Here is a 12,072-nt window from a genome sequence, read left to right on the forward strand (position 1 = left end):
CTTTTTCTAGCATTCTGATTAAACCTGAGACCAACTGAGAAGCATACGTGTGTTATTTTTTTTACGTAATGATCAAGAACTTGGATACAATCCATTGGCCGGAATAATGGGTGATTTGCGATTTTCATTTATTTATTTATGAGCACCATTTTGGTCAAGGAATTAGGTATGCATTGCTTCTGAGGTGTATGTGTTTCTGTGTCCAGTGTGATGAATGCATGTTATGTGTTGTATAGTGTGATGATGACAATGATGATGATGATGATGATGATGATGTAGTAAGGAGAGGGTGAATACTGGTGGTGGTGGTGCATAACCTACTCTTGTCAAATAACACCAAGGGCTATAATCTATTAGCTTCATAGTCTCCGTATTGATAGTTCAAGTACACAAGTATGAAGGATGAGTTCTCCACCTAATAATACTTTATTTTTATTGTATCTCTTAAGGAAATTCGGTACTAAGTTACTAGACAGGCATTCTCTTAAAAAGGCAATGTTCTTGATCACAATCGCTATTTTAATTTTCAGGTTCTGATATCTAAGCACAATGTTTTTTGCCTAGTTGGCTGGGATACTATAATCTATTAGCTTCATAGTTTGTATTGATAGCTCATGTACACAAGTATAAAGGATGAGTTCTCCACCTAATCAATACTTTATTATTGATACTTTAGTATTGATTAGGTGGAGAACTCATCTTGCATACTTGTGTAACACCAAGGGGTTTGCTCAAAGCTTAATATCCCCATCCAATGGACAAATCAACACCAGTAGTGTCATATGCTGTCACTCCATATGAGCACTATGGAGAGGTTTGGAATTGAAATCTGTCTCGTGGCACTCAGTGTAGTGATTGGAAACTGTATACCACCACCACCCTGTCCGGCTCCAGGGCTAAATGGTTAGCGTGGCCACAGGGGTCCCAGGTTTGATTCCCGGCACGGTCGGGAATTTTAACCATAACTGGTTAATTTCGCTGGCACGGGGGTTGGGTGTATGTGCCGTCTTCATCATTTCATCCTCATCACGATGCGCAGGTCGCCTACGGGAGTCAAATCAAAAGACCTGCACCTGGTGAGCCAAAGTCCTCGGACACATGGTGATTTTTTTCCATCAGCGGGATTCGATCTGACTTACAACGATGTCAGACCATAAAGATCATAGTCACCAAACGGGCTACCAACGGAGAAGCAATTTGATATAAGAGGTAGTGACCGAGTCACGAAAGCCAAGCAATACAGCGAGGATGTCATCATCGCGCTGAGCACATGGCTTTTCAATATCTGCAGGATGTCTAATTGAACAGCAGTTGCCTTGGCAGGCCAACCCACTTAATGGGCTGAACATGCCATGGGTTTTTTTAATTGTTTTCAGGTGTATTATTTTTATATTTGGTTGTTGGGGAAGCTGATCAGACCATATTCATGGTGTTACGTACTGATATATTTATATTATATTTCATTTTGTGATCGACCATATTCATGGTGTTACGTACTGATATTTTTATATTATATTTCATTTTGTGATTATGCTCTGTTTTATTTCTGCCAATTACAGGAAGCTATCAACATAGAACATCAGCAGCTTCTGGAAGTTAATGAAAAACACTGGGAAAATCTTTATAAAGAACGTGAGAAAGAAGAAGTAAATAATATGAATAAGAAATTTGACAGGGTAGCTCAGTTTGAGCAAGATATGAAAACTCTTAATATTGAACACCAAGAAAGATATCGTGAGTCAAAAATTCAACTTGAAACAGATATTGAGGTAAGCATAATTAATTTCTCTTTACTAGTTGTCAAATCCTATGATGAAAAATCTTCTGCTTTTATAATCATCATTTGTGGGTAAAAAGAGGGTACTTGTTCCAGCTTCTTACCAAGATTGAAGCAATTCCTTGTATCTGAGATTGTAATCGTTATCATTATATTCTTCTTATCCTCCTCCTCCTCCTTAGTGTTTGTCCCTCATATTAGCTGTTTTGTCTCTCTGTCACCACTTGATGCAATCATGTGCCTGGTGTAGGTGAAGACGTGTAATCTTTTGATCTATACACAGGGTATCAAGCCAGCACTGCCTTGGTTGTCTTACTGGCTGTTTCCCATCTACTTGCAAACCAAAACCATTGTTTGTCATTGTTGCTGCACCGCTCAAAGTACTGCATGTGCCTGTACCAGTGTGTATGGTTTCTCTCATCTTTTAAGCAAATGGTACCACTCCTTATCACCTATGAACTTCAATTTTTGGACATGATCATGAAGTCTCAGACCTGAACATCTTTGTTTCGATGACAGCAAGTCATCATCATTCCACTTCTTTTGATGAAGGCTGGCATTCAGCACCATACAACTGAGTAGACTTCAGAATGGTATATTTTTGACTTGAACCAGTCTGGGATCTTCTTCTTATAGAGTATACCAGACTCAGAATGCCACTTAACCCATGCACTGCTCAAGCAGTTAGAGATTTTAGCACAGAGGGTTCCAGCAGCAGCAGTTGTCAAGCAATTAAATGTCATTTGTAGGGCAACTCCATTGATTTTGATGGTTTCCAAATCACTTTGATCTGTAGTCAGATGTTCAGTTTTCTTTACAAGAGCCATAGGCCGATTCTTACAAGGCAGTTGTTCTATGTTTGAACTTGACGTTAAGGGTCAGTCTTATGTTCAGAGACCATCAATACATTGTCAGCAACTGTACAGTCCAAGGTACAATTTTCTGCAGATCTCTTGCGACATTGTCCATGACTGTGATGAAGAGGAGAGGCGAGAGAGCAGATCCCTGATGGACCTCCATGGAAATAGGAAAATCACCTGGTAAACCAATAGTTGATTGCACTCTTTGGATCATGGTGGAGCAATTTCAATCAATCAATCAATCAATCAATCAATCAATCAATCAATCAATCAATCAATCAATCAATCATTAATGATCTGAATTTAGAGTTGGCGTCCAGGTGGTAGATTTCCTATCAGTTGTTTACCTAACTTTTTCTTAAACAGTTTCAAAGAACTTAGAAATTTATTGAACATTTCCCTTGATAATTTATTCCAATTCCTTACTCCTTGTCCTATAAATGAATATTTGCCCCAATCTTTCCTCTTGAATTCCAGCTTTATCTTCATACTATGATCTTTCCTATTTTTAAAAGCTCCACTCAAGCTTATTCATCTACTTACGTCATTCCATGACAACTCTCCACTGACAGCTTGAAACATATTGGTTCCACATACAGAGTGTCCAAGAAGTCCCCGTACCCCTAGTTTCATACGTTTCATATTATAGTGGAGTACTTACATATAAAAACTATGAATCCAGGGAATCTGTATGTGCACCATCATGCCTTACACAGAGTTCTATCCGTCTCCAAGTCCTCATTGACATCTTGCAGAGCATCTCAGCAGTTATGGAACGAAAGGCTTCCTCCACACTTTGCCGCAATTCTTCATTAGTCGTGTACCGACGTTGAGCCACATGGGACTTGATTATTCCCCATAATGAGTTGTCTGGCATGGTAAGATCCGGGCTTTGTGGTGGCCATTTCAACGGGGCTGGAGATGTTGGTGGGTCACGGTCAATCCAGCGGCCTTGAAATTGTTCATCAAGGAACTCGCACACCTGAATAGCAAAATGTGCTGGAGCCTCATCCTGCTGTAACCACACATGACCCATGATTCCCTTATCTTGAAGCTGAAGTATTAACCAAGATTGTAACATATGCAAATAAGATTTTCCATTCACATACCCATCAAAAAAATACGGTCTGCACAAGTGACGTGATGATATCCCGGCCCATACCATAACATGAGGGGGGTTCCTTTCCAACTCTTGCACATAATGAGGATTTTCCTTAGAGCAGAAAACCACATTCCTCCTATGTGAACTGCGATATATCGCACATTCGTCAGAAAATAACACTCTTGAGCGAGACACAGCAGTTGGGAATTGTTCCAACAAAGCACGGCAGGCTGCAACTCGTTGCTCCATGTCATTATCAGATAATTCATTCACATGCATCAGCCTAAATCCTTTCATTTTCAAATCTCTTTTAATGTGGTCATGCATTGTTGACCGCGGTACTTGAAGTTCAGCTGCTCTTTTGCGAATGGATTTCAATGGAGACTGCTCAATTGATTGAGCGACGGCGGCACACGTTTCTTCCCGCATCTTCTTACGTCCACTACGCGGCCTGTCTTTGACATTGCCTGAAGCAAACACACGTTTCTCCCAATCAAACAGAGTAGCTTTACGAGGTGGGGGTTTGCCAAAGTGATCTCTAAATGCACTCATAATCACTGTCATTGTGTGCCCCGTATGTGCTCGTTCGTGCACTCACACACACGCGACTAATCGCTCCTCAACAGTGTAGCTGTGTTCGCTCACGTCCGCTCACGTCCGCCACGACTTAACAAATGAAATGAGACTGACAACAACGCTAGCGGCAGGGATACCAATACCAATAAAACAACTATTGAATTCCCCAATTATACAAACTCAATTGTCCATGCCATAATATAACAAAATAATAATATGAAACTAGGGGTACGGGGACTTCTCGGACACCCTATAGTCGTGCATCTCTTCTCCTTACTCCGAAGTCTTCCCAGCCCAAAGTTTGCAATATTCTCGTAACACTACTCCTTTATTGGAAACTGCCCAGAACAAATCGTGCTGCTTTCCTTTGAATGATTTCTAGTTCTTGTATCACGTAGTCTTGGTGTGTATCCCATACACTGGAGCCATACTCTAACTGTGATCTTATCAGAGACTTATACGCCCTCTACTTTACATCCTTACTAGAACCCCTAAATGCTCTCATAACAATGTGAAGAGATCTGTAACCTTTCTTAACTACGTTGTTAATATGATTTTCCCAATGAAGATCATTCCTTCTATTAACACCCAAGTACTGTATTTACAGTGTTCCCCATGAGCTACTAATCACCCCATTAACTCAATAATTAAAACTGAGAGGACTTTTCCTCTTGGTGAAACTTAAAACTTGACTTTTCATCCCATTTATATTCATACTATTGTCTGCTATACATCTCACAACATTGTTTAAGTCCTCTGCAGCTGCTCAAAATTTGACAATTTGATCCTCTCTGCTCTTCAGGTACTCCATTCTCATAGAAAGCATACCAGATCAATTCAATGTCAAATGTCAATCATCATCATCATCATCATCATCACCACCACCACCACCACCATCATTTGGAATGGAACAGAGATTGAGACTGGTCAGTTCTCCTTATGTCACAAGATGCATGTAATATTTTTTCCACTTAAAAATTTCACGTAACAGAAATTTGATTTTTTTAAATTACCTTTGATTTACATCAGTTAATATTGATGAATATGTTGAGTTTCAGTATTTGTTTGTTTCTTGCTATGAAACATGTTAAACAGTCTTTCTCATTTAGCTTCCTGGGGATGTAAGTTAACTTCCTCCCGTCATCACTAACAACCAAAAGCATGACTGTTAGGAAACAGACCTACTTCACTAGAAACAATGTAACAACAGTATACTGCTACAGTGGAAGTTCTCATTCTGTGCCTGAACTAAGGGAATTACAAAGATTGTAATTTTAATGCTTGTAACTATTTAATTAATACTGATACAGAATAGATGCCTGTTTCTAAGTTTTACTGTCCTTCAGTGTAGTCACCAGCCTTGTGTAATATCCATTCTGAAAGTTGTAGGCTGCTGTTTGCTACAACGTTTTGGTTGATCATTGCCATCCCCTGAAGAGTATCTGTTCTGAATCTACTGTTGTTAAGTCATTCCACCATCTAAGGCAGGGCCTCTCAAACTCCCAAAATCTCACGCGTGCAAACCGAGGCGCAAGGGCTCCGTGCACTGTGCATCAGTCTGACTCGGCTCAACTCGGCTTGACTCGGATGGTGTAGTGTGCTGAGAGCGACGAAGCGTTCGGTGGTAGACGGCTTGTTTATCAGTGAAATAGATAAGCGCAAGACAACAACATTGTCATGGAGCAACCTGTTTCAAAGGCAGCAAACACTTCCGAAAGTCTATTTCATTTGAACTGGGAACTTTCGTATTTTTTCTCAGTCGTGATGATAAACCCAAATGCTTAATCTGTGGGACTATAATTACGTGATCGTCAAAAAGATCTATTTTTCAATACAAAGGCTTTGCTCAAATTTTACGAAAATTTGTCGAAGGAAGATAGTCCTAAGCTGCATTGAGAATCAGCTAAGTTTATTTCTATGTTTGGTTCCACATGCATATGTCGAAGTTTTCTTTTTTTTTTCTGTTTTGAGTTGTACAAAAATTAGATTGCATGCGAGTATATTTGATCGTAATTTAAAGAACGCTCTCAGAATTGCTGTCAGCCGATCCCTTGTTCCAAATATTACTGGTATAATTGCAAAGAAAAAGGAAAAGAAGAGCTAGAGAAGATAAATTGTCTGCTCAAACCATATTGAAAGACAAGTTTTCAACACTGGTAACATTGTCCCATACAACTGAGTCTCTCTGATCACCGCACATAAACATTTCCCAGGGAGGGGAAAATCAGTGGGGAAGGTGAAGAAGGTGGAGACAAGCCGAAGGGGTGAGAGAGATGTAGGAAAAGAGGAGTGTGGGCTTGCACTCAACCTAGTGAAGTCGTCTCCTGCACCTTGCACCGTGCAGTGCACGGGCGCATGCACCCTGATAGGCCCTGATCTAAGGGATCAAGTCATGGAGCTTTAAATTAGAGTAATAAAGTATAAGTTACCCCATCGATTGAATAACTTTTGCAATGCGCTCTTGAGTGTTTCCATGCAAAGAATAGTTGGGTTCTGAAACACATTTCCTTTTTTTCTCAAAACTAATCCAATATTGTGCTCTAGGTATTTCTGTTAAACCCAACCATAATTTTACAGGACAACACTTGAGTGCATGTTTCACAGGCTGTGGTTGACTAGTTCAGTTAACGGGATTCCAAAGTATATACTCTTTACACTGCATTATGCTAAACTACTGAGGACATGTTAGTTGAGTGACATAGTCACTGGCTTCTCACCAAAGTGATCACAGTTTACATCCTGGCCAATACATGTGAGATTTTTAAAATTAAATATCACGTCTCTGTGGTTCAGAATCCACATAAAACTGGAGGTCCCGTTTCAACAGTGACTGTGGGAAGAAGGAGCAACAGCACAAGAAGACAAGGACAAACATGAAGAAACAAAAGGACAAGGACAATCTCCACATCTTCAAATAAATAGGTTCTCTCCTCATGAACCACAGTTTTCTTCTACATCTATGTCTTCTCAGCCCTTGATGAGCTTATTTCTGCTTTCCAGCTTCATCAGGAGGGCATCAGCTCTCGTTGAGGGGCCCTCTTGGCAGATCTTCAGTCTTAATATAGGAAGTCGTTGTCGTTACCTGATACTCGTATCTGAGTATTCGTATTTCTCCTGTGATTCATCCAATACTTGAAGTCAGTGCTACAGATGCCTTTGATGGCTAAGGAGACCATGAAATACACAACTATATTGGTTGCAGCTTGTAGAGGGTGGAGGTTGGCATTGTTTATGCCTCTGATGTTTTTCTGCTTCCTGTCTACGATTATGGGAAGTGTAATATAAGGAAAGAAACCTTTTCTTGTTCCTAACTTTTTGTATATGACTTGATTTGTCTCTTGTTCATTTCCAATATTTATATCAACAGTCACGTGAAACTACAAGCTTGCTTTTCTATGCTCCTGTGTTTCACTTTTCATATCTGATAGCTCTGAAGCAATGATCATTTTCTTTAAATCCTAACCTTACACCTCATTATCCTGATCCAGCCCTTTCCTGTCCATAGCATAATAAAGCGTACCACTGAAACTTACATTCCATAATGTACTTAAGTGTAGAAAATCTTTAAATTTCATTTACTTACAATCTACACATGAACAAATGATGTTAGTTCATTTTTATATTTATGGGTAGGTACTTCCTAGAGGCCACTGCTTCTTGTGCATATGGAACTAGTGGAACTAGAATATTTCTCCCATATATTTGACTAGCAAATGTACCCATGCTTCGCTATGGTTTTCTACATTGTATAGGGATATCGAAGTAAATTACTGTACACGCCATGAATAAGATTTTTTAAAATTGCATGTCTCTTTGCGTTTTCCAAGAAACAGCATGGGGAGGCCCCCTTACGTTGTTTTTAATGTAAAGTGCGAGTTGCGGAGTTGTGATGTTAACAGCAGGCTCCCTTGCCTACTGCCATTCACAATCGAGTTGGGAAGTTTTCATAATAATAGAAGGCCCCCTTGTCTACTGTGCGGTCACAATCAAATTGGGGAGTTTTCTTTACAATGGCAGGTCCCCTTTCCTACTTCCAGACACAAGTGGGTAAGGGAGTTTTGAAGAAAATTGCTTGCTCCCTTGCCTTCTGCCAGTCAAATCTAAAATGGAATTATTCTTTACAATGGTAGGCTCTTCTTACTAATGCCAATTATGCAAGAGTTGGAGAAGGACTCCATTCCTACTGCCAGTCAAAGTCGATATGGGGAGTATGATTATAATAGTAGACGCCCTCCTGCTGACAGTCACTATCGATTTGTAAAGTATTAATTATAATTCTAGATTGCTACAAATAGACTTACGTAGTACAGTCATTAAGTTCTGAGACTGAGCCATTTCCTTTGCTTCGTAGCCATGACCTCTAGAGTGCGCTCAGATTTCAAGCGCACAGTTCACATGTATTCAAAATGCCGTGACAAAAATTTAAAAAGGAAAAAAATTACAATTAACCTTGGGGGTGCACAAATAACCCGCAAACCAGATAATCCGCACCTGGATAATCGGGAGTTTGCTGTACTTATATACATGGATATTGTCTATTATTAGCTTTCATTTGGTAAAAGAATTAAATTTCTTGCAGCTGAAATAAATGCTGTACATTGAGTTTGAGGGATAACATCCATTTAACTATAGACGGTAGAGGGTTAAGCTCCTTTGACTTTATTCTTGAGGTAGCAAACTTCTGTATTTGAGAATTAATCTGAGCAGGCACTGCCTCATGACTTACACATTGCGGCAATCATGTTGATGACTAATGAGGCTGATGACTAAATCACAGCAAAATTTTGAAATAGGTATCTCTTCTCTATCTGTGGTAATTAAATGGTTTCTTCTATAAAAATTCTTATCCTTGTATATTTTCTTTGAATAAAAATCTCCTTCCTATGGCTTCTGTAATAAAATTTGTTGTCCACAGGTTCTACAGCAGGAGTTGGAACAAGTGAAAGCATTATGTCTTCTCAACAGTGAGAAACTTGATTACAACTACCAGGTGCTTAAGAAGCGAGATGAAGAAAACATCATCATGAAAGCTCAACAGAAACGGCTCATTAACAAGTGAGACTCTTTTTTCATCTGTTTCAATTTTCATATCTGACCTCCCTAGGTCAATTATTAGTCTCTTCAAATCCCAGCTTTATAAATTTTTGAAATTGTTTGTTCTACATTTTCTTATAACTCATTCCCCTGGTCATTTCAAGCCTTCTTCTTCTTTCCCTTCACCTATTAAGTTTAGGTTGGGTTGAGCTTCATTGACTTCCATCTGCTTCTATCCTTCCACCAGTCCTTTTTAAACACCTCTTCTATATCTGTCACTCCTCTTATCTGCCTTAACCTCCTCAAACCATCTTCGTATGGGTCTTGTGCCTTTTTACTTTCATTTGAAATACTTGTCCTCTATTCTCTGCAGGTGCCCAGATAACTTCAAACGTTGCTGTTCTATCCTTTTAGTGAATCTGTTTATTCTGAGCCTCTCTCCTACGTCTGCATTCCTTATATGATTCCTTCTTGGTTTTCCCAGCATACTTTGCAGAAACTTAATTTTGCTTGCTTGTATTTTGATTTTGTAGACCTTTGTGGTTGTATTTTTTTCTACTTCATATCTCAGGATCAGTACAAAGTAGCATTTGTGAAAGGTTTCTTCACATTCCAATGGCACATTATTATTCCACACCAGTCCTCTTACACTCTGAAAGAATCCTCCTGCTAATTGCTCTCTGCTACTGATCTCACAGTTTATCCTCTCACCTTCTAATATATCACATCCTATTGTGCCATGCGTTCGGGCGTCAATTTTTCTTGAACCATTTTTGGCGATTCCTTTCTTTTCTGGTATACGCTGGTGTACAAGAAAATCTTCAGCTAGCTATGAAGTATGTCTCAGGGATTTAGTTATATAAAAAAATATTAATTTTTTTACGTGACTCCAACTGAGAATCCCCTCTCTTATTTTTTTTTTGTATCTCGGCATATCAATCAAGTCTTTAAATCAAAATATAACCGATTTTAAATTCAATTATTCATCACCCCTCGTGAAATTATCTTAATCCTCTAATTTATAAATAATAATAATAATAATAATAATAATAATAATAATAAGTTAAATTCTTAACTACTAACTTTATTCAAGATCATTTCATAAAGTGGGATAAGTTAAAATCCTTATGCATCAATCTATTGTACACAGAAGCATTTGATTCAAAGATTTAAAAAAAAAATTATTGTTCTGAAATTTTTATCTTTCTCATCTCCTTTAATTCAAATTCATCAATCATTTTGTTTTTTTACAATCATCCAAGGTCTCATCTTTATAGATAAAATAATTTATTTCTTATATTTTCCTGCAGAATTAAATTATTTATAGAAATTCTCCTGACCTGATATGGATTACCTTCAATATCACCTCATTCTCATGTCAACAAAAATTAAAATTATTTAACTCTATATCTTGACGTAAATTAATCAATCATTTCAACTGCCTAACTCAAAAATTAAAGAAAAAAGATATATTAAGAATTAAATATAATTCTTCGGGAATATAACCTAAGAGTTGTCGAATTCTCTTGAAATATTAAATCTTAACATGTTACTACGTTCTATCAACATATCAAACCTTTACATGATATTGTGTTTTTACATATGTACATAATTATTAACAAAAATAAAATGAAATGCTTCTTTTTGATATATCGTCTGATCATTGTTTCATGTTGTTCAATATCAATTTTATTGATAAACGTACGCAGAATAAGAAATTATTACCTTACATTTTTACATTATTTATTAAATACGATTTTTATTGTCATTTTTGTTGTAACTGCTGGTCGACCAACATAAATTTTTTTTGCAATCCTGTCACTCGTTCATAACAGACTGTTGCTTTGTTCATTTTAATTATAATAGAAGCCTTCTAATGTCAGTATCACAACTACTTTCACCAATTGCATATTTACTCACTCATTGTAATATTTTTAAAACCAACTTCATGTCTTTTACCATATGTTCATTTTAGTTCAAGTCTCTCCAAGGTTTTTTAAAAAAAATTGTTTTATTTTCATGTATTTGTAAATCAGGTGCCTGTTTCTATTTCAAGGTTAAGATAATGGTTGATGATGCCTAAATTCAAGGCGAAACATGTACCATTTTAGTTAACATGCCAAAGTAATCAACTAAGACAAGACTTTTTGTATTGATTAGGTGTTGAATTCAATAAATTAACTTATTGTTATTATTCCATTCAAGTATCGTCAGTACGAATGAAGAATTATATTTATCACATGTAATATTGATGCCAACCAGGCAATGATAAAACCTAACACGTATTTGAACCTGAGAATTAAAATAGGCAATATTTCTAGAGATATTAAGTTTCTTAAAGATTGCTTGAAATTAGAGTTGGTACCTAAGTTTCTCAAATCTTTACAACGAAAAGGTCATCCCCATTCAAAATCTAATGTCACTCAAAAGAAAGTAAACAACTTATGGTTAAAAAATGAAATCAAGCTATTATACAAGAATAAATCTCTATTGAATTTACAATTATATAGGACACATTTGACCATCTCTCAAAAACTATCTCCACTTGAATGGAGTTCATTTTTAAGGCACACTGACCTTAAACTATCTTACATATTAGCCAGGAAACAGAAAACCCGAAACCATCAATTATCTTGTTTACAAGAAAACAAACGCAAAACATCCGACCATAATACAACCAACAAAGTGTCCCCTTCCCATTTGACTAACATTTCCACTACAAT

At 37.5% G+C, this 12,072-nt stretch overlaps 1 protein-coding gene across 1 annotated transcript in view; it reads left to right on the top strand.

The window, feature by feature from the left end:
- The window catches only part of LOC136857307 (dynein regulatory complex protein 1), a 256,632-nt gene that overhangs the window by 94,704 nt on the left and 149,856 nt on the right, over positions 1-12,072 (top strand). Inside the window, exons 8-9 of the mRNA XM_067135886.2 lie at positions 1,560-1,769; positions 9,231-9,370. Of these exons, the coding sequence (XP_066991987.2) occupies positions 1,560-1,769; positions 9,231-9,370 (350 nt within the window). The remainder of the gene's footprint in view (positions 1-1,559; positions 1,770-9,230; positions 9,371-12,072) is intronic.

Source organism: Anabrus simplex, chromosome 1 (assembly GCF_040414725.1).
Source record: "Anabrus simplex isolate iqAnaSimp1 chromosome 1, ASM4041472v1, whole genome shotgun sequence".
In the NCBI taxonomy this organism is placed as follows: Eukaryota; Metazoa; Arthropoda; class Insecta; order Orthoptera; family Tettigoniidae; genus Anabrus; species Anabrus simplex.